The 23967-nt window shown below is 38.8% G+C and overlaps 1 protein-coding gene across 1 annotated transcript in view; it reads left to right on the top strand.

The window, feature by feature from the left end:
* The first annotated feature begins 3239 nt into the window (after positions 1-3239).
* The window catches only part of NDFIP1 (Nedd4 family interacting protein 1), a 27553-nt gene continuing 6825 nt past the window's right edge, over positions 3240-23967 (top strand). Inside the window, exons 1-7 of the mRNA XM_014453917.1 lie at positions 3240-3245; positions 6097-6187; positions 11177-11307; positions 15533-15620; positions 16494-16618; positions 19502-19568; positions 21838-21943. Coding sequence (XP_014309403.1) covers positions 3240-3245; positions 6097-6187; positions 11177-11307; positions 15533-15620; positions 16494-16618; positions 19502-19568; positions 21838-21941 — 612 coding nt within the window. The 3' untranslated portion in view covers positions 21942-21943. The remainder of the gene's footprint in view (positions 3246-6096; positions 6188-11176; positions 11308-15532; positions 15621-16493; positions 16619-19501; positions 19569-21837; positions 21944-23967) is intronic.

The raw sequence follows: 23967 nt of genomic DNA, 5'->3' as shown, positions 1-23967 counted from the left end.
TTTAATAAATGTGAACTGGTAGTTAAGATTAGCTGCCATTTCTTCATGTAGTTTTCTGTTAGAGCTCCACATCGGGCTTTGTGAACATGATGTGCCACTCACTGTTAAGTGCTGGGTGAATTTATGCAGCCATAAAACATGCAAAGGTCCCAGTCTACAAGAGCTCACAGTCTACATCGCAAATCCTCCGACAGCTCCTTTTTCCTCCTTTCTGAATTGTTAGTGAAGTAGGGTTCCCACCAGTAGTGTATAAGGGTTCCCACTTTCTACACACTCAACAATGCTTGTTACTTTCTTTTTCAGTTTTTTATGGCCATATTAGTGGATGTGAAGTGGTATCTCATGGTTTTGATTTGCATTTCTCTGATGACTAATGATATTGAGGATCTTGTGTATAGTGGCCACTTATAAATCTTCTATTAAATTTTGTACCCTTTTAAAAATTAGTTGTCTTTCCATTATTGAGATTCTCTTTGTAAAAATTATTTACCTTATTATAAATGTTATCCCCCAATTAATAATATAGAACTGTTCTTGAATGTAAATAATTTGGTTAGAATAACACAATTTATAGTCAATGTACAATCAGAAATCTACAGTCTATATGTAATAGGAAATTTACAGTCCTCATGAACTTTGGCTGTTTCTGAACAACAGTAAAATAGTATACGCAGTTGTTTATGCACTAGCAGAGCCAGCGCTAAAGAAATGTGCTTATTTACTTTCTGGTAATTATACTGTCTCATTTGGTAGGATTTTAAAGAGTATGCAGAAGTAGTGGGTTGGAATGAGAGGTTTAAAAATTGCATTTTAAGGTAAAAGTTTTATAAATTAACTCTAAAATTAGAAGTGGTAAGTAACATTTAAAGCTAGAGTTTAGGCATTGGTCCAGGATTTTCTGAAATTCACTGATAATCACTTAAAGAAGGGATTTAAAACTTAGGAGAATTTTGTATACTTGAAACCTATATGGTTTTATTAACCAATGTCGCCTCAATAAATTAAATTAAAAATACAACTTAAAAAAATCTTATAATTTTCTTGCTGTTTAAATAAGACTCAACCAAGAAAAAAGTGAGCGGTATGCAAATACTTGTACTTCACGGAATTTTTGGATAGTTCAGCATTATTTTACGCATGGTTTTTGTGTTCATGTGAATTACTAGTATGTGGTATATTTTGATACTACTTCTTGTGTATAAGGATTTATGTATATGTCTTTTTTGTTTTTTTCTTTGTTGTTTTGTAGGGTTTTTTTTGTCATCCCATTCTTAGTGAATAGAGAGAATCCAATTTAAAGACTTTTAAGTGCCTTTAGGTACTGCCACTGGTACAGTTGTAAATTTTGCTCCTTATTTAGGCCTAATCCTAGCCCTGGCTCTGCTATTGCCTAAAAATAGCTCATTTCTAAATTGAAGATTATCTTTAGAACTACTTAGGGGAGGGGTAGTGAGGAAGTCTTCTTGCTGGGGTGGAAACTCAAATAAGAATTTAAATCTGTAGGTTGTGAGTCTTTAAACTTGTTAAATTCAAGTTTGCTTCTATTAGTAACTAGAGCTGTGAATGATTTCTATACAGGAGATTCTTTAAACTGTTGTGTAGCTAAAACATCATATATTTATTCCTAATAGCAACAGTATAGGTAGGATACAGAGGAATGTAGTAAGGAGGAAAACATTGATTATTTTAGATGTGCTATATATATTTCATAGGCAAAATCTAAAGGGCAAAACATTATTACCACCTATTTGTAGGTAAATATTAAACAAGAAATCGAGGGTGATCAAGGCCAAGAGACAATAGCAGATTGTGATAAATCTAAGGTGGGAACATGGACAAGTTTTAGGGTTCTTCTGGGGAGCCATGACAGAGTCTGCTCAGAGTAAAGAGGGGCATCAGGAAAGTGGGAGTGAGGCACAGTCCAGACCAGCCGTGGGCAAACTACGGCCGCGGGCCGGATCCGCCCGTTTGAAATGAATAAAACTAAAAAAAAAAAAGACCGTACCCTTTTATGTAATGATGTTTACTTTGAATTTATATTAGTTCACACAAACACTCCATCCATGCTTTTGTTCCGGCCCTCTGGTCCCATTGTGGCCCTCGAGTCAAAAAGTTTGCCCACCCCTGGTCTAGGGTGTGGCAAAGAGAAAGCCCATCTGAATTTTACGATCATTGGATTATTCCTATCTCAGCAATGGAGATATAGGTAATTATAGGTAGTTTTGTACTAAGCTTAGTGCTTTATATGGCATCTAGTTACTTGTATAACTCTTTTTTGGGGAAAAAAGCCATTTTTACTTATTTAGAGATAAGTAAAATTGATCAAAATTGTTTTAAAAAATATATGACATAAAAGAATCCAAACCTTAACATGTAGTTATTATCTTTCACCGTTACATAATATAAGGATCTCACCCACCCAATAACACAGAGCAGGGAGAGAGCAGAAGGTCCCACCACTTTTCAAACCTGCCTCTCGCAGTATCTCCTACAAACCAGGATTCTGTGACAGTAGGTTGTACTCAGGCTTCCACTGACCCAGTTGATAGAAGAGACAGGGTATCTTTCCAACACCAGCCCCACAGTGACAATGACGCTTATTTTCTGAGAGAGGCTCAGGGGAGAGCCTGAAGATCCCTGAGCCCTAGGATGTGGCAGGGAGGACTACAAGGAAGGGTTCTCAGGGACAGAAAAGGGGAACCTTAAAAATACACTTTGGAACCAAATAACCAATTTTATAGCCTTAGTGGTTCTCAACCTTCTTAATGTGCCAAGACCCTTTAATACAGTTCCTCATGTTGTGGTGACCCCCAACCATAAAATTATTTTCGTTGCTACTTCATAACTGTAATTTTGCTACTGTTATGAATCGTAATGTAAATATCTGATATGCTATATGTGTTTTCCGATGGTCGCAATCCACAGGTTGAGAACCTCTAAGGCTTAGAGGTAAGTCCCACTCCAGTTCTAGTGCACATGTGCTCCCCGCCCCCCCCCCCCCCCCCTTAGTGTGCCTGACTTGTTTAGCTGGCAGAGTAAATTCATGGCTGTAGATGCCCCCAAAGTCTAAAAAGATGTGTACTTAGGGATTCAGTTGTTTAGCAAGTTATTATTCCCCCAGATGGTGGTCACTAAATACTTGTTGAAGGTGGTTGTCTCTTTTCCTCCCACACTGTAGTATTTTATTTTAAACACATTTCTTGACAGAGCCTAAATGTATCACCAGCATTACTGAAAACATGTCGGTACAGTTAAGTCCTGGATCTCTCCAATATGGGGAGCCTCTGTAGTCACAGTGGGTGTTTTTTGTTGTTTTCAGTTGGAAATAATATTAGTATATGATTCTGAAGTGGTGAATCTTAATGGAGCAAAAAAGTCACCTATAAATGTTTCTTTTTTGCTCACCAAAGAGAAAATGGGGGTTTCTGTGACGGTTGGAATTTCTTTGCTCTGTTATCTGTTACTCTGGTGTGGGATGATCAAATTTCTCATTTCCAGGTTGCTAGGAAACAGGCAACCTATCTTATAGATACTGGCGTATTAGACCTCTTTATTCTTTGGACCTCTGTAATTTCTTAGAATTGCCATGCTTCCTTTCTAAAACCTAAATTATGCAGAGGCAACATGATTATTTGACCAAGCTCAGGAAGTATAAAACAATCAAAGATATCAAGCTATGTTTAAAGAACATTACTAGGTTTAAAAAGCATTACTAGCTACAGTATATTAAGGCAATATTCTTGAAAAGTCCATGTTTGCCTCTGTTTTTGCAGCAGACTCTTGATTTTTAAAAAATAAATATTTTTATTGATTTCAGAGAGGAAGGGAAAGGGGGAGAGAGAGAGAAACATTAATGATGAGAGGGAACCACCGATGGGCTGCTTCCTGCATGGGGGGGATCAAGCTCACAACCCCAGCATGTGCCTGTGATCGGAATTGAACCCAGGACCCTTCAGTCCGAAGGCCGATGCTCTATCCACTGAGCCAAACCGAATAGGGCAAGACTCTTGCTTCTTTTTGCAACATTCCGAGGACACAAAGTGTGGTTAGGAGTAGGCTGAGAATACCCTGGTAGAGCTTCAGATAATGTTAAAAGTATTCCAAGTGAGCCCGGCCTGTGGCTCTGTGATCATGATTAGAGTCCCGGTCAGAGCACATGCCTGGGTTGCAGGCTTGATCCCCAGTTAGGGAGAGTGCAGGAGGCAGCGGATCAGTGCTTCTCTCTCATCATCGATGTTTCTATCCTTTCTCCCTCTCCCTTCCTCTCTGTGAGGGGAGGTGGGGATAGTATAACAAGTGAACCATGGCCCCAGGAACTCTATTTAAAGAATTTACTGATTTGGTGTCCTAGAAATATTGGCATTACTATAGCTATTTTGCCCATATGTCTTCCTCTAAAAGGAAAATTCATCTTAGGTTACAATATAATTACTTTGGGAATGCTCTAAGTTTACCATTAGATTACAGGGGTTTAAAAAATGTGATCAGATGGTAGATGTTGATGGAAATTTGATACAGGAATTCATTTGAAATTGAATGTTTTGTAGAATTAATCAGAAAAGTTTTGTTGGCTTTTGATTTTGAATATTATAGGGATTAGAGACTGAGATGGTTAGTTAAAATTTAATGAATTAGGGAGCTCTACTAAATGTTATGACAGGTCAGACTCTCTGTTTTTCTCTCTCAATTCAAGATACAGTTCTTTGTAGCAGTTGGTTTAGAGGCTATTTTACGAGTGGCTTAGTTGGCAGTATGTATTATGATGATACACGGCCCGGACGCAGAACCCCCAGTGAGTACTCTGTTATTACTTTACAGATTGATTCCCATTCTCAGCCAGTTTATCTTTTAAATGAGCTGTAGTCTATTGTCACACTGGAAAAATTAAAACAAATGTCTTTGTTCAATGAAGATGAATTGGATAGACTAGCCATATGGCAATAGCAGGAAGACACACTTTCAGTGTGAGTTAAAGTAACTGCAGCTGTAGATTTGACTAACGAGGAAGTTGCTTAGATGAATTGACAGAGGTTATATGTATAATTGGGTAGAATTTTATGTTTTAATTTAAGATCTAATTTCCATGCCCGAACTGAATATAATGGTAAACCTTGGTTTGTGTGATTTGTCTTTGTCTTAACAGATTATTATTGTTAGATTATTTTTGTCACTTAGAAAATTACACAAGTGATAAATGTTCATTACAAAAAGTTAGATGTATGTATAAAAAATATTCCTGTGATCACATCACTTGGAGATAAACAGTGTAAGCTGTAGATGTCTATCATTCTAGACCTCCTTTCTATTAAATATCTTCCAATACCAAATTGTATGATGCATACTGTTTGTTTGGTAAATTTAGTTTTTTGGTTTTTTTTAATATATTTTATTGATTGTTTACAGAGAGGAAGGGAGAGGACAGAGAGTTAGAAACATCGATGAGAGAGAAACATCGATCAGCTGCCTCCTGCACACCCCCCACTGGGGAGGTGCCTGCAATCAAGGCACATGCCCCTGACCGGAATCGAACCCGGGACCTTGAGTCCGCAGGCCGACGCTCTATCCACTGAGCCAAACCGGCCAGGGATAGTTGTTGTTGTTTTTTTTTTTATGTAATAGTATTTAGAGTGGATATCTGTTTGAGCCATCAAATTTTCTTTATTTTCATTTTTATAGCTGCTTAGTAGACTTTTGTGAGATGAACTGTAATTTATTTAATAAGTTTCCCATGATTGGAATTTAGGTTGTTTCTAATTTTTGCTCCAATGACATTTACAGTGTTGGGCAGAAGTAGGTTTATAGTTGTTTGTATGGAAAATAAGACAATAAATGATACAAGAATAAACTCTTGTGTTTTGCATACTCACAACTGTAAACCTACTTTTGCCCTACCCTGTTTATATACCTTTTTGCCGCTGTCTGATTATTTCCTTAGGATAAATTCCTGGGAGTAGAATACTTTGTAAAGGATTTGCACAATTTAAGACCTTTGAAACAAATTGCCAACTAGCTTTACAGAAAGGCTATTCCAGTTTTCAGGTTCTTCTCTCTCTTACTGGCTTTATACTTGAATTAAAATGTGAACTTTTTGTTTAGTTGCAGAATGTGGAAGAGCCTGTACAGCTGGAACAGGTTGCATGTGACGCTCCTCCTCCTTACAGCAGCATCTCTCCAGAGAGTGCAGTAGGTAGGTAATGGGCCAGAGGACCACTGAGCTCTTAAAGTGCACTGAGCCATAGACTTGTCTAGTATGTGTTTATTGGTGTTTATCTTTTCTTCAGCTTCCCCTAAATAGTCTTTGAAATTATATTTAGTTCGTAGCTTGAGGTGGAAAAAAACTAATGTTACTGTTCTGAAAAATAGGTCAAACCCCATTTTATTTTGGAACTCAATTTCATTCCAACAGGCTCTTAATGTAAAAGAAGTAGAAATTTAGGAACCAGGTACATTACCTAATTTTTGTTCTTTTTGTAGTTTCCTTATTAGCTATTTTGCTTTTTGTGATTCTAGTACCTATGGTGTAGAATATAGTATGTTACATTCTTTTATGCTAGTAAATTCTTAATTAAAAACAAAACAACTAGAAGTCTCCTAACTCTTTCATTCTGTTTCTCATGTTTTAAATGTTCCTCATAGTTTCCACCTTCCTTAATTAACCTTTCATCTTCCCACATTATGTCAGATTATCTTGTTAATTTTCATGTATATGTGTAGAAGGAATAGGGAGGAAGAAAACAATCTCATTAGTTGAGGACTCTTGGTAGGTAACTAGAGCTTTCTGATAACCAGTTCTGCTTTTATTGCTGAAAGTTGACCACTTTTAATGAAACCTCTTCCATATTCTCCAAAATAGAACTGAAGCAAGTACATGGCTCATGGTGCCACAACTCAACCCAACCCACTCCCAGGGTGGATAGGCAAGTTGAAGACAGCATTCATACCAAACAGCCTCAGAATCCTTTTCAATACAGCACCTCAGGCAGTTGTCATCAGTTGATGTGAGATTAAATCTTTTGGTAGTCTCTGTGGCCCAAGGCTGCCATTGTAATTAGATGATCATAGAAAGTTTCTCACCTCTACTCTGGCTTCAAATTCTGAACCCCATCATTTTGTATTAGTTAAGGTATTTTTATTTATAAGTTTCTGAAACTAACAATGCTAACATGGTTTTAGAAGAATTCTAGGGTGACTTGCGGAATCAATATAAGACAACAACAGCAAGACTTGGGAAAGAATTGCAATGCTAGTTCTTATTCACTCATCTCTGCCTAGACTAGCAGTCACCAACCTTTCGGACCTCGTGGACCACCAGTGGTCCGTGGACCACCGGTTGGTGACCGCTGGCCTAGATTATTAGTACTGGTCTTCTATTAAATACATTCATGAAAATTCCAACTGATAAATAAGAAATCGGATTTCTGTTTATTAATGATAAAAGTCCTTCATTTTTATAGGAGGTAATTTTTCCTGAATATCTTAGTTTCTATTTTGTGTAAATTTTTATAACCATTTTATTTTTTTTATTTTTTAATATATGTACTTTTTTATTGTTGATAGTATTATAGATGTCTCCCATTTCCCCCCATAACCATTTTAGATAGAAATCTTCCTCAAACACTTCTTTCTCTTATTCACTGACATTTCATATTTTTTTTTTTTTTTAATATATATCTTTATTGATTTCAGAGAGAAAGGGAAATGGGAGAGAGAAATAGAAACGTCAGTGATGAGAGAGAATCATATGATTGGCTGCCTCCTGCATGTCCCCTACTGGGGATCAAGCCCACTACCTGGGCATGTGCCCTTGACTGGAATCAAACCTGGGACCCTTCAGTCCTCAGGTTGACACTCTATCCACTGAGCCAAACCACTAGGGCTGTTTAAAAATTTCTTTATGATTTAGGGATTACAACAGAAAACAATCTCTGGAAGGTATTCTGTTCTGTACTATAGTGGTGATGCCTTTATTCATTGAGATTTGTAGAACTTTTGACTCAAGAATCAAATTCCTCTCTGGTTTGTCAGATAACATCTCCTTTTGCTTTCAGCATGAGGTCCTCTACCTCTTTCTCTTGTTTTTGTTAATCTTGCTGTGGGCCTCAATAGCAAATAACAAAAGTTTCTAAGATTGGGTATAAAGGAAAGAAACTGTAGAATAAGGCCTGAAGAGATCTCTCTTGAATAAAGTCTTTGGGTTTTGTGGCATTGTATCCAACTACAGAGGTCTTAAAAAACAAAATAAAACAAACACTTAAGTTCCTAGGTCTCTATGAACTCTTTTAGTTCCAGTTTAGGGAAATAGGTTTTTAGAGATCATAAGTTACTCAAGACCATTCATTTTTTTATTACTTATGAACTAGGGTTTTTCTTTTTTCTTTTTCTTTTTTAAAGGAAACCTCATTAATGGCTTAAATGGCCTTCCACCCTTTGTTAAATTAACATGGCTTATTTTTAAGATAAATGTTAACTGTGTGGACTTATTAGTCCATTTATGTGAAAAAAGAAACAGAATGCAACACCCATTTTGGTGGGGGGAAAAATAACAAATCAATGTTTTGTATATTCATTTTACCTATTTTAATTTGTGATATATAAAATTTAACAGTAACAAATACTGGATTTTTTGGTACTAAATAAACTTGAAAAGATTGTCAAGTTTTTCATGGAAACTTAAAATTGTATGAGATCTGTATGGATAGATTCTATTTTTAAAAAATCTTTTGAAATAGGGAAATTAAAATGTTCTTGTTTTTCCTCAACTTAAATAGTAGATATCAGTTTTATTTTTGTATTAAAAATTACTATGGCAGTGGGCTAATTCAAACTGTACATTTCTGTTTGTGATGTGACTTTAGTATGATTTGATTAAAAGTAAAAAGAAATTTGATAGGAAGTTATATGGAATATTTTATAATATATACGTACACGTGTATATGTATACATGCATATATCTATCTAATCTAATAAAAGAGAAACACTCTGGTGCCGTGTCACATATAGAAATTTTTTGATATTTGCAATCATAGTAAAACAAAGACTTATATTTTTGATATTTATTTTATATATTTAAATGCCATTTAACAAAGAAAAATCAACCAAAAAAATGAGTTTGCGTGTCACCTCTGACACACGTGTCATAGGTTCGCCATCACTGATATATACGTACACATGTGTATATGTATACATGTGTATATCTATCTAATAAAAGAGAAACATGTAAATTGACCGTACCTTTGCTACACCCCAAGCCACGCCCACCAGCCAATCAGAGTGACTATATGCAAATTAACCCAACCAAGATGGCAGCCGGCAGCCATGGAGCTGGAGCAAGCAGGAGGCTTGGTTGCCCCGGCGATGGAGGAAGCCAAGCTTCCCGCCTGCCCTGCCGGCTGTGGCCTCCGCTAAAGGCAACAAAGTTTCAGTTATAGAAGATAAATAAATCCCAGATACCTGCTTCCAGCCAGCCTCCACTGGGAGCTTGGGTGGCTGGGGGCCGTGGCCAGCCTGCAAACAGCCATCAGCCCCTCACCCAGGCTGGCCAGGCACCCCAGCGGGGACCCCCACCCTGAAGGGGCTGTGGCCAGCCTGCAAACAGCCATCAGCCCCTCACCCAGGCTGGCCAGGCACCCCAGCAGGACCCCCCTCCCTGAAGGGGGTGTGGCCAACCTGAAAACGGCCCTCAGCCCCTCACCCAGGCTGGCCAGGCACCCCAGTGGGACCCCCACCCTGATCTGGGACACCCTTCAGGGCAAACCAGCCAGCCCCCACTCATGCACCAGGCATATAATAAAAGGGTAATATGCAAATTGACCCTAACAGCAGAACGACTGGGAATGACTGGTCACTATGACACACACTGACCACCAGGGGGCAGACGCTCAATGCAGGAGCTGCCCCCTGGTGGTCAGTGTGCTCCCACAGGGGGAGCTCTGCTCAGCCACAAGCCAGGCTGACGGCTGCTAGCACAGCAGTGATGGCGGGAGCCTCTCCCGCCTCCTCAGCAGTGCTAAGGATGTCCAACTGCAGCTTAGGCCTGGTCCCCGCTGGCAAGTGGACATCCCCCGAGGACTCCTGGGCTGCCAGAGGGATGTCTGACTGCCAGCTTAGGCCCAATCCCCCGGGAGTGGGCCTAAGCCAGCAGGTGGACATCCCCCGAGGGGTCCCAGACTCCCAGAGGGCACAGGCTGGGCTGAGGGACTCACCCCCCACCCCCCCCCCCCGAGTGCACAAATTTTTGTGCACCGGGCCTCTAGTATATATATAAAAGCCTAAGTGACCGGCCGACCGTGTGGTAGCTAAGATGCTGACCACCAGGGGGCAGACCCTCAACGCAGGAGTGGAAACCACAGGCATGGAAACATGGAACAGACTGATGAATCTCAGAGAGGAGGGGGAGCGCGGGAAGAGATTAACTGAAGATCTTATATGCATGCTAGAGGCCTGGTGCACGGATTCATGCACCGGGGGGGCCCCTTTACCTGGCCTGTGCCCTCTCGCAGTCTGGGACCCCTCTGGGGATGTTGGACTGCCGGTTTCGGCTCAGTCCCTGCAGGTCAGGCCAAGGGATCCCACCGGTGCACAAATCTGTGCACTGGGCCTCTAGTATATGTATATTTATGTATGTATGTTAAATAGTTATTTTGACTTGGGCAAAAAAAACCCAAGTTTCTTAGGTGGCAGATTTAGTTTAAATAACATGTTTTCCTGTATTTATTTCTAAAAGATTTAATATTTTATATTTCCCATTTACATCTGCATTTCACCTGAAGTTGTTTTTTCTTTCTTTTTGTTTAAACATATTTTTATTGATTTTAGAGAGGCAGGAAGAGGGAGAGAGAGATAGAAACATTAATGATGAGAGAGAATCACTGTTCGGCTGCCTTTCGCACGCCCCCTACATATACCCTGTCATATGCCCTGACCAGGAATCCCAGCGGTGATCTCCTGTTTCATAGGTTGACACTCAACCACTGAGTCACAGCAACCGGGTGAGAAGTAGATAAATTTAAAAATCATTCCCACTCTTATATTCATCTATAAATATCTTTTGATTCAATTATGTACATGTGCTCTTAGAGGAGTGCCTGGTTTTTATTTGCCAGAGTTAGTGGAAATCTTTTTTTCCCCTCCGTTCAGCTAATCATCAGATAATTGTGACTTCCTTTTAATTCTGCAGTGTATTTTGACTACAAAGACGAGTCTGGGTTTCCAAAGCCCCCATCTTACAATGTGGCTACCACACTGCCCAGTTATGACGAAGCCGAGAGAACCAAGGCTGAAGCTACTATCCCTTTGGTTCCTGGAAGAGTAAGTCCATGGGAATCAAATTATTTTCATTATTATCCACTTTGATTTATTACTTACAATTGTATTGATTAGTAAAAGTACAACTAATTTTTAAAAACAAGCATATTTTCTTTGGAGATAATAAGCTCTTATCTCTTCCTGAAAATGATAAGAAAATCACTAGTTAAGCCAGCTCATTTTCCCTGTATCTTTACTACTACCACCACTTTCTCAATTCTCCTGGCATGGCTGATGTGTCTTGGAGCAGGAGCTGTTTTAGGAAATACACTGCCTTCCCCTTGATTCTGCACAGTTCAGTTTTGGTGTTAGGTAGGTAGCTGTTGGGGAGATCTATGGAGATAATGAATAAGTGCAACTTTATGGAATTAATCTCATAAAAGTGTCCTGACAATCATCTAAGATGACCCTTATGCTACCAGTGCAGATTACAGCATTTATAGGGCAGTAGTGAATTCAGATCCATCTGACCTGATGTTAATTAACGGGAGTGCGGGTGGGGTGTGATAAAAGCCAGCCCGAGATTTGGGGGCACTCTTGGTAAATGATGTAGATGTGGTTTAAATATCCATCCAGGTTGAAGCTGATATAGGTAGGGCCTTGAAATATTGAGACAATGGGAAGCAGGATCCAGTCTCCAGGAATGTGGATTGATCAGGACTTTAGACTCTAGTTCCGGCAGGAAACTAGAGTGAAAGATAAAGAAGGGAGGCTCAGTCTGGGTAACACAATGGCACAACCCCTAGAAGTTCAGGCCTTAGGGTAGGGAACTGTTTACAGACCACATATTCAGGGATGGGGCTCCTAAAACCACTGCTTGGCGGAAATAATAGTTTATAAGTCTAATCTAGGCTGATTCTACATGGTGATGTGCATTCAGTTCTTGTAGGTGCCAGGGAGAAAATAAAAACCTCCTGGAGCTTATTGCCTTGAGAACAAAACAGTCTTAATGTAACTTTTAGTATTGGAAACAAACAACATGACTGATCCTATGTTTGGTGCTTTCATATAGTATTTTGTATATTGTTTCCAGTCCTCATAGTAACATCACAGAGTAGGGATTATATTATCCCTATTTTACAGATATAAAAACTTGAGTCCCAGAGAGATTAAGTAGTTTGCCCAAAGTCATGTAGCTAATAAGTAACATAGATGAGAGCCAAACCCAGATATTCTAGACTCCAAAGTCCTTGTATGTATGCTGTAGACCTGTTGGAATATATGGCAACTGTCCTATGGAAATAGACCAATATATTAGATCTGACTAATCACAGAACTCTTTAGAATACTTTTATTTCACAAGTGTGTATACATATTTAGAAACATCTTTTTTTAAAATATGTTTTTATTGATTTCACAGAGGAAGGGAGACAGAGAGAGTGATAGAAACATCAATGATGAGAGAGAATCATTGATCAGCTGCCTCCTGCACAGCCCATACTGGGGATTGAGCCTGCAACCTGGGCATGTGCCCTGATTGGGAATCAAACTGTGAATTCAGATCCCATCTCTCTGCTTTTACAGAGGCATTCTCCTGGTTCATAGGTCGATGCTCAACCACTGAGCAATGCTGGCTGGACAAGGAACGTCTTAAAGGGTTTTCTTATTCAGCAAACCTATATAGAGCACTTTTTTAATACAATGTGCTTTCTGTGTATTTTGAGATGGGTAGGTAGAAAGTTTTGTATAAAGCAGTGTCCCTGCCAAGAGCTTCAAATCCAGCTGGGGAAAAGGCCCTTCAATACCCATATCTAAGCAGCAGCACAGGAGCAGTCAGCATAAGAACTGTGACTTTTTATTGTGTGATCATGGGGAAGATGGAATTTGAAATGTGCCTTGAGTTTTAAGGAAGGCATTCCAGAAGGAAAAGCCCAGGAAGCAGGTGTAAATTCCGCCAGGTACAGGGCAGGTTCTGTGGATTTAGTCATTGGTTTTGCTTGAGAACAGATTTGTAGGTGGTAACGGGTGTCCCAAAATTCACGCAAGAAGTAATTTTGATAGAAAACACAGGTTTATAATTAAAAATTGTAAATTTTTTTTTAAAATATATTTTATTGATTTTTTACAGAAAGGAAGGGAGAGAGATAGAGAGTTAGAAACATCGATGAGAGAGAAACATCGACCAGCTGCCTCCTGCACATCTCCCACTGGGGATGTGCCCACAACCCAGGTACATGCCCTTGACCGGAATCGAACCCGGGACCCTTCAGTCCGCAGGCCGACGCTCCATCCACTGAGCCAAACCGGTTTCGGCTGTAAATTTTTTATTGATTCTTAAAGTATACAGTATAGGGTTATGTATGGAATAGCATATCGGGTAAATGGTCTCCACGGCTTTGCTGGCACATATGCACTCTTTTGTTATTGCCTGAGCAGCCGCATTTTCGAAAAAGAATGGTCCAATGATGCCTCCAGCCCAAAATCCACACCAAACAGTGACACGTTGTGGATGCATTTGTTTCTCAACAATCACTCGTGGATTTTCTGAACCCCAAATGCGACAATTTTGTCGATTAACCAAGCCATCAAGATGAAAATGAGCCTCATCGAAATTCAGCCACATTTATGCAAAACAGTCATGGAAAATTTCAACAAAAGAGTGCGTATGTGCCAGCAAAGCCGTGGAGGCCATTTACCTGATATGCTATTCCATACATAACCCTAGACTATATACTTTATGAATCAATAAAAAATGTACAATTTTTAATTATAAACCTGTGTTTTCTATCAAAATTATTTCTTGCGTGAATTTTGGGACACCCTTTAGAATCTCCTGAATGCTAGGCTGAGGCATTTAGACTTATGTGCAGGTCACACAGAATCCGTTGTAGTTTTTGAGCAGGGGTGTGATAAGACCCGTATGGTGTTTTAGAAACATTATCCTGGCAACAGTCAGTAGGGTTACGTCCTGATAAACCCATTGAAGGTTGAAAATATTGTAAGTTGAAAATACATTTAATACACTTAAACTACGAACATCCTAGTTTAGCCTAGCCAGTTTCTATTAATGCATATCACTTTCACACCACCATATGGGTGAAAAATTGAAAGTCAGACCATCATAAGTTGGTTTCACTTCCATGTATTTTTGTAGCATATATATCTTTGACTAATTATGCAAAAAAACAATTTCTAATTTGGCAAAGCCTTATTTATCCTGCTAATGTGAAGTCAGAATACTGGGTATTTAGTATTTTAAAAAATAAAATAAAAATCACATTCTTATAAAAATTTTAAACGAGAGAGGAAACATGTTAAGTTAGAAATGGAAGCTACCACTGATCCTTCCCTTTTTTTAGTTCCAGTCCCCAAGGGAAGCACGTTAACAGCTTGTTGTGGATTTCCAAGCTCCTTTTCTGTGTAGGGACAGTTTTGATTGCCCCTCAAGTTTTTTTGTTTGTTTAGTTTGAGGAACGCTTACTGGGCTGTGTACAAGTCTATCACTTTTACTGTTAAGCATATATTCACTTATTTTTCATTGTCTCAACACATCTACATCAGTTAAAAAGGTAGGCTACAGTATGTTGGTGTCAATATTGATCAAGATTATGTTCCTTCTAGATCTGCAATATTATGTTTTCATGTTAGGATGGAAGAGATCCGATCTGCCAATAAAATTGGAAGTGAGGTTGTTTCAGACCTAGATTCCCACATAAACAAATGATTATGGAGATGAGCAGTGGGCAGCCCTGTAGACTCTACATGTATGATGATGCCATCCTTTTTTCCCCTATGTCAGTCTCATAAAACACCTGAGCTACTCAATTGTGTCTCCTTAATAGGCCCTGGATTACTGACATTCTAGAATTTAAGCCAGATGTATAAGTAAATTTTCTCTTTTTAAAAGATATATATATATATGGAACTTTGTGTTTATAATTTTTGAAGTATATTGTTAAAGAACTTGGGTTATAAAATGAAAAAAATCACTTAGAAAATGAGATGGAAGAAAGATTTGTTCTTTTCTCTAATTATATCCTACTCTTAGGTCTCTTTTTAAAATTTAGTTTTATTGCAGTAACATCCGTTTATAACATTATATAAGTTTCAGGTGCAAAATGACATTTAAAAACCATACTGATCCTTAATGCTTATAGTTTTGAATTGAGCCAAAGCAGTAAGTTTCTCCTTGGTACTACTTTTGTCCCTCTCTCTTTTTCTAGATGTCTTTCCTTTGCCTAGAAATAATTCATTGTGAATTTACCTTATTCTTTTTCTCTTCATGTAGGATGAGGATTTTGTGGGTCGGGATGATTTTGATGATGCTGACCAGCTGAGGATAGGAAACGATGGAATTTTTATGTTAACTTTTTTCAGTAAGTACATACACATAGCAGAGCCACTTCCCACAGACTGGACGGAATACTTTGGATTATGGGTGAATCTGACTGAATTAAAATAACTAGTGGAACTAATACTATTTATTTGGTGCCTTTTACTGAAATGTCAGAGCTTAGTACACTTTTATCTTAATATCCTTTCTCTTTGTCTTATACTTTTATGAATTTCTATGGAAAATATTAAAATAATTAAATTGGTTACGGGGCTGCTGCATTTATGCACGAGCCAAGCTCATCTTTCCGGTCTGCAGGGCCCCATAGCCTTGCTATTACTTATACCTGACCTGTAAGTGCCTTTGTCTGATGAATTTTGTTTTTTGTGAGCTTTTATTTTCTAACAGATCAAAGTCAGCATGATTTTTTGTCTCCTTAATGTTTTGCATTTATCTTTCCATGTGCCTCACTTAAAGTGAGCGACCTTATTTCTTTTATTTGTTATATTAAAAATATATGAAGGAAATGCAATGCTTTTAGAGGTGACGTTATGTAAACTACCAAAATTTATAGAAGCAGGAGGATGAATGACTTGAATCAAATTATTTGGGTGCACTAATTTAATGTTTAAGGCATTTATTTTATTTACTGAAGTCTAACACAGAGCAAAGGCATAAGCATACAGTTACGGCATTTTTTAAAAGTGAACAGCAGTAGCTATAATAGTGTATCATCTGATATTCAGAGAGGATGTTTTCTTGGTTGCTTTGAGAGAGTGGGTAAGGGTTGTGGAGGGCAGGTTGGGCTCTCTTTTATCCTTGGGAAAGCCATTTAAGCAGAAGCAAGTCAGAGGGCACACTCTTGCTCCAGGGTAATAGGACATGTCTGATATCTTTTTTCTCTCTGCTTTTACAGTGGCATTCCTCTTTAACTGGATTGGGTTTTTCCTGTCTTTTTGCCTGACCACTTCAGCTGCAGGAAGGTATGGGGCCATTTCAGGATTTGGTCTCTCTCTAATTAAGTGGATCTTGATTGTCAGGGTAAGTTGTACACCAGAGTTGATAGACTCTGTAGAGAAACAAAAAATAGAGTAATTTTGAATATTTTATTGTTTTCATTTGTTTTATTTGCATTATGTCAACATTTAAAATGATTTTTGGTTTGTCTTTGTTCTGGTATCATGAAGTTGAACCTAAATCAGTTGCAATTGGTTCATGCATACAAGTTTTGTAATCAAATCTAGTGAATATTAGTGGTCCAGGGGCATCTATCCTACAGGTTTTTCACTACCTACTCTCTCTCTCTTTCTCTCTCTCTTTTTATTTTATTTTTTATTTATCTTTAACTGTTTAACAAGTGCTGCTCCATTAGGGGGTCTTATCTATAAAGTAAATTAGAGATATCTTCAGTGATTTGGAAGTTAGAATCACATGAAGTAATTTAAAGTTATAAAAGATCTAGTCTCTTCAAGTGTCTTCTGATTTCAAGTAAGTTTATTGCTATTGACAACTTTATAAATAAAACAAATTACTCATCATAATCTGGCATTAATAACTAATTAATGGGTGTTGACTGACCACTGTGGTTTTTCAAACTTATTTATTCTAAAGAAGTTGTTAACATTTTTTAGGATTCCAAGTTCCTTTCTTTTTTGTTAATCCTCACCTGAGGATATTTTTCCATTGATCTTTTAGAGAGAGTGGAAGAGAGAAACACATCAGTTGGTTGCCTCTTGCATGCACCCCGACTAGGCTTGGGCCGGGAAGGAGCCTGCAGCCAAGATACATGACCTTCACTGGAATCGAACCCAGGATCCTTTGGTCCACAGGCCGACACTTTATCCACAGAGCCCAACCCGCTAGAGCCCAAGTTCCTTTGAGAATCTGATAAAAGATACGGGCTTTTTCCCTAGACAGCTAATATGTAGTCATCTAAAACATGAATTTGAGGTTAAGAAACCAAGCCCTAAAGAGGTTTTTCATTCTTTCTCTAAATATTCATTGTTATTTTATTAAGAAATAAAATACTATATTTTAATACTCAGGTTTTAACATAGACAAACTGTTAAATTTTTGAACATCAAAGCCTCCAATAGAAAACAGATAAAATTAGTTACCAGGTTTTTGGGTTGTTTTTTTTTTTACTAAATTTAAAACTGAATTTAATGAATCAATTTGTATCAGTTAGGATGGCTTTGTATGCAGGTAACAAAAACTTAGTTCAGAATGGCTTGGAAAACAGTGGGAAAAGTTATTATCTAGGAAAACAAGTTCTGACATGGAGATTAGTTAAATCAGTGTTTTATTGACATCATCAGGGACAACTGTTCACCATGTTGGTATAGCTGCTCCTCCCTGAAGGTTTAGGCATTGTCACAGAAACCCACAGTGCTCAACAGAAAAAAGGGAACTATTGGTTCTTTTCTTTTTCCCTTTAAGAGCAGGGAAACCTTCTCAGCAGGCTTCAATTCCCATTGTCCAGAATAACATCCTGTGAAAGGAATGGGGTTATCATTATGTACATGAGAAAGTTTTCAAGGTCAAGGCATGGCTGGAGGAGTAGGAATAAAATCAGGGCTCATTAGGAAGCCAAATAGTTGGTTTTGGCACTGAGTAAACAAAGTAAAAGTATTAGTAAAACGTGTTTCTAGAAGGACCAATATTACGTGGGTAAAAGATTGAGAAAACTAAACAGATTTGAGCACTTTCAAAACAAGGAGTCTATAAAGCTGAAAGCTATCATATTTCAAGACTACTTTTCCATGAAAATAAAGATATTTATATCGTAAGCACTTCAAACCAGTAATATTTAAAATACTTTTATTTATTTATTATTTTTTAAAAAATATGTTTTTATTGGTTTCAGAGAGGAAGGAAGAGGGAGAGAGAGAGAGAGAAATATCAATGATGAGGGAGAATCATTGATTGGCTGCCTCCCGCACACCCCCTTCTGGGGATTGAGCCCGAAGCCTGGGCATGTGAATTTAACCTGGACCCTTCAGTTCGCAGGCCGATGCTCTATCCACTGAGCCAAACCGACTAGGGCAGTGGTTGGCAAACTGCGCGGCTCGCAAGCCACATGCGGCTCTTTAGCCCCTTGAGTGTGGCTCTTCCACAAAATACCACGTGAGGGCACGCATGTACAGTGCGATTGAAACTTTGTGGCCCATGCGCAGAAGTCGGTTTTTGGCCTGGGCGAGTCTATTTTGAAGAAGTGGCGTTAGAAGAAGTGGGGGGTGTCGGTCAGTCAGGCAACGGGAGACGCGGCGCGCGATTCATGCACCAGTTGAATGAGCCAGTCAGTCAGCAGTCTCATTGTGGAGTGGTTAGTGCTAGTCACGTCCGCAAAAGTACCTACTCAAAGCATAAAGTTACCTGTATTTTTCCAACCAGCTGCAAATCCTACAGGTATTTTTGTCATCAATTTAATAATTGCAATTATTTTGTGTTGGTGGCTTTATTATTATAAAACGAAACATTTTTTAGGTGCCCTGTATGTTGAGATGGTTTGGACATATAGAGAGGATGAACGAAAGGAGATAGACGAAACAAGTATACAAGACAAGTGTGGATGGGAGAGTTGGAAGGGGTCGACCTCAGCGAACGTACGTCAATCAGATTGAGGATGTTTTTAGCAAAGGCCAGCTTAGGAGTACCCTAATTAAGTTAATAACAATGTACCTACCTATATAGTTTAAGTTTAAAAAATTTGGCTCTCAAAAGAAATTTCAATCGTTGTACTGTTGATATTTGGCTCTGTTGACTAATGAATTTGCCAAACACTGGGCTAGGGCACTTTTATTTATTTTTAAGAGCTAAAGGACAGCATTCATATACAAAATAAAGTCTTATGTTTTGTGTGCCTGTAAGTTAAAATGTGAAATTGTATCGCTAAACTGCTATGAAATGTTTTTGTTTTTTCAGTTTTCCACTTATTTCCCTGGATACTTTGATGGTCAGTATTGGCTCTGGTGGGTGTTCCTGGTTTTAGGTAAGTGCTTTTAACATAGACAAAGGAGAGAAAAGATTATGTTAAATTTTAGAAGTGAGATTACTTTTAGTAAACCCTCATCATATTATGCAGCGATAGATTAATCAACAATAAGTATAATTTTAAAAATATTTCTCTCTCAAAAATTAGGCTTTCACCATCAGAATAACATGAATGTTAATAAAATGTCTGTTAGTAGTTGTAGGTTTTCCCTAACTCATTCATATTCACTTCTCAGGTTCCCCATGTGACCAGTGGGACACTGATAAGACTTTATAGTCTGGATTTTTTCCCCTTGTGAATTATTGCCATAAAGTCATAGACTTAACCCCAAATTGCTTTTAAGCATATTGTAACCAGTTGAACTACTCATGAGTATGTGTGTTGGATGTGTCAGTAGAAAACAGAAAATATATAGCCCTGTTAGATATAATTTCTGGAAGAACCACTATTGGGTTTCCAGAATTCTTTAGTTTGTTATTAAAATAAGAATTTCTTTTGTGTTGGGCAGAAGTTTTTTAAAAAAAATAACAGATATTTCAGGTTGGCCTTAATGTTTTATTTTTTACTCTAAATATTTTTAAATCTTTTTTTCTAAGATATTTTAAAGCAAAGAAATGAACATTGAGGTGAATATTGTTGGCTTCTTCATTCTTTGTAAAGAAAATATTTTTGATAATAACAGATCACTACCATTTCTATAAAATAATAGCAGGGCCATTATATCTATATATCTATTAAAGATGGTATAATTGCCTTGTTCTGCTTCTGTGACATCACTTTCTCCTGTTTCCTGGTTTGGGCCTTTTTGCAGCTTCCTTAAGACCCCTGATGGCAGTGCTACTAATGGGTCAGGCTAGCACCATGTAGCACTATGCCAATAGGTACTTAATACATTCAGGACTTACCTTCTTTGTCTCATGCATTGCTGACCCTAAATTATATTTAGAAAATACAAGTCATCCATCATGCCATTACTCACCTTCCAATAGCATCATCTACTTTACCAATAGTCATTATATAATGACTATTTTTCTTTTCCAAGGAAAGAAAAATATGATCCCCTCCCCCATGATTATTGAGAAGCTTAATAATAAAAATGACCTGCCAGAGAGTCACTTTGGAGGAATAGTTCCTTGACTTTCTTATTCTTAAACTGTCTTTAAGAGAAAAGCTGACTCCCCTTCTTCCCCAAAGCCTCAAGTCCAAGCAAATCCTGAAGGAACCAAAGAAGAGCCGTTAAGCATGTTTCAGGTTGATTATTGACAGTAGATAATTTAAAGAAACTTAATGGGCTGATTTCCTTCTTTATATTAAAGATATGAGATATAAATTTATAATACCTTATAATTGATCATTCTTGCTTTCTTGCTGCTTTTACTAGTGAGCAAAAAATGGTGAGACTTTGGATGTGTATTAAGTGCATCTGGACCTAATGTTTGGGTCATTTTTGGAACTTCTCTTGTGGAGAGAACCAACCTTTTTGGAGTTTTTTCTATAAGGACCAGGTCTAAAGGTGTTTAAAAATGTGTCTAAGACTCAGGGGCCATCTCTGAAGGAGGAGGGCTGGGAGTGTCTGAGTTTCCATTAGAGGGCACACCGACTTCCAGCTCACTCTTCCAAGAGGTACAGACTCCGTGAATGTGTAGATTCTGGTGTAGCCATACAAATCAGCCTTACTCTTTTACCTGCCTGGTAAGTAAATGGCAGAGTGCCCTATTTGTATGTATTTTTTAAGAATGAAGAAATAGGATTTAGAGTTGAAAATAAGAGACTTGCTGTAATAGGTAAGGGGATCCTGACATCTAGTGGTCAACATTATGTACTGTTGACAAAAAAAATCCCTTGATAAGAAAGGATGAAATTTGTTTTCACTTGAGAAAAAGTTTATAGCCTCACCCGCCCCCCTCTTGTTTTGAGTTAATTATCTTGGAATGCTTTTTTGGAACTCAGAAGGTAGATCTTGATGTTTCTCATAGGCTTTCAAATGTAGATGTTTAGCCCCATCTTTTTTTTTATTTCCCTTTTAGACAATTAGATTCTGAATGTGCAAAAGGCTTTTATTTGGTTTTTGAGATTATGTTTTTTTTTAATGAGAAATGGAAAATTTGGTGTGGAAATCCTTTGGAAGCTTTGGAGGAAGTTGCTCATGTCTTGATAGCTTTTAGTAGAAAAACGATGAATTAGTGCTATCAAGGGGGACATTTCCGGGGAGGAGACTTAATGTGGAAATTATAAATTTATTCCTGATTTTTCTTTTTTAAATTAGGCTTTCTCCTGTTTCTCAGAGGATTTATCAATTATGCAAAGGTTCGGAAGATGCCAGAAACTTTCTCAAATCTCCCCAGGACCAGAGTTCTCTTTATTTATTAAAGGTATTAAAGAAAAATCAAACTGTACTCTAATCCCAGTGTAATGATGTGATGCATTGCAGATTTCTACTCAGGTTCAGAGTAGAGCGTACCTCCTGTGGTAGGGGATATGGAGAAGGTAATGAAACTACAGTCCTTGCCTTTTAGCAGCTTCTGGTTTTGTGAGGGGTGTTTCTACAAAAAGCTGTGGGAAAAGGTAAGTTAGAAAACTGCCATAGGAGGAAACGTAATCTCATGTTCTGACAGTGCAGAAAAGGCCGGGGTCTTAGTAGTCATCAAGGAGCTAGTATATGTGGCTGGGTCTTGGGATTTACTAGTAGATCTTTGAATCTTGAATCCCGAAGTCACTGCTTACTGTAGTACCAGTTCTAGAAGACAGTACTGAGAAGGGGCCTTTCAGCTCTAATTATGTAGGACCCTAAACCCCTGGGCTGGGAGAGACCACATGTTCTTTAGGAACTCCTTTTGCCTGGACTTCTAACAAGCCCACCAAGGCTTCCATTCCTTAAAAATTAGTCAGGGATGCTTTCTTGGTGCCTTGTTTCAGGGTTACACCCTGATTTTACCATTCTGGTGGTAGGGTGGGTTCAAACGAAAGGAAGGGGAGAAAAGGTCTTTTCTCCTGCCTAGAATAGGAGGACTAAGCCCTGTAGAGGCTCTTAGATTTAAAAGAGAAGAGATGGTAATTACACCAGTAAGGCCTCTCTGGTACCAACATCTAATAGGCCTTCTTGGACTTCACTCTTTGTTTCTTAACTAGTGAGGATGGTGGATCAGCTCTGGCCTGGCCCCTAGGTATCTTGAGCAACACCTAGAGTCCAGGACAGTTAAAGCCTCAGGCAAGGCTTGTAAAGGGTGTAGCAATTGAGATAAGCTTTAAATGATAGGTAGCATTTATGTTAGTGCAAATTAGCTAGGTGGGGAAGAATTTCAGAATCACTGAGGCAGAGTGGAGTGCCAAAATACAGGATGAGAAGTATGAAGCTTGCCCAAGGGACCACAGTTTGATTGTAGCATAAAGGAGCATTGGGGGTCAAGACTGGAAAGCTGGGTTGAACAAATAGCTGTTCTGAATACTAACATCTTGAATACTAAGCCCATTTGCAGTGAATTCATAGAGCAGTACTTTAAACTTAGTGACATGTTGGCTCAATTCAAGGCAAACCCCATCTGAACATCAATCAGTTTGTTCAGTATTTGCTGTTGGGTTATCATAGTTTATTTAGCTAATCATATGCTAAGGGTGGAGTTCTCAATGTTGAAGATTTGTGTAGGTCTCAGAATGTATCTATCCTATCTAATAAAAGAGAAACATGGTAATTAGCCGTACATCTGCTACCCTTCCCATTGGCTAATCAGGGCGATATGCAAATTAACTGCCAGCCAAGATGGCGGCTGGCAGCCATGCACTGAAGCAAACAGGGAGGCTTGCTTGCTCCAGTGACTGTGGACTCCAACGTTCCCCACCTGACTTGCCGGCCTCTCAGCTGCAACTCTAAGCAACTATGTTGCAAATATAGAAGCTAAACAAAACCCCAGAAACCTGCTTTAGTCAGCCGGGCTTCAGCCAGCCGGACCGCAACATTGTATCAAATACAGAAGGTAAACAAAGGCCAGAAACCTGCTTTCAGCAGCCGAGGCCTCAGAGCTAAAGCTGGCCCAGAATAAAAAAAAGAAAAAGAAAAAAAGGAGCGGTTGGGAGCTTCAGTCACCTGCCAGCCTGAAAACGGCCCTCAGCCCCTCAGCCAGACTGGCCAGGCACCCCAGTGGGGACCCCCACCCTGATCCAGGACACCCTTCAGGGCAAACCAACCGGCCCCCACCCGTGCACCAGGCCTCTATTCTATATAGTAAAAGGGTAATATGCCTCCCAGCACCGGGATCAGCGGAGCTGCGAGACCTTCCGGCACCGGGATCAGCGTGACGGGGCAGCGCCCAAACCCCCTGATCGCCCTACGGCTCTGTGTGTGACAGGGGGTGGGGCCACAACTTCCCTATCCGCCCTGCTCTGTTCGTGACAGGGGAAG

The sequence above is a fragment of the Myotis lucifugus genome, unplaced genomic scaffold (assembly GCF_000147115.1).
Source record: "Myotis lucifugus unplaced genomic scaffold, Myoluc2.0 scaffold_28, whole genome shotgun sequence".
Taxonomy (NCBI): domain Eukaryota; kingdom Metazoa; phylum Chordata; class Mammalia; order Chiroptera; family Vespertilionidae; genus Myotis; species Myotis lucifugus.
Note: the sequence above shows the minus strand (reverse complement) of the source record. Positions and strands in the feature narration are given on the sequence as shown.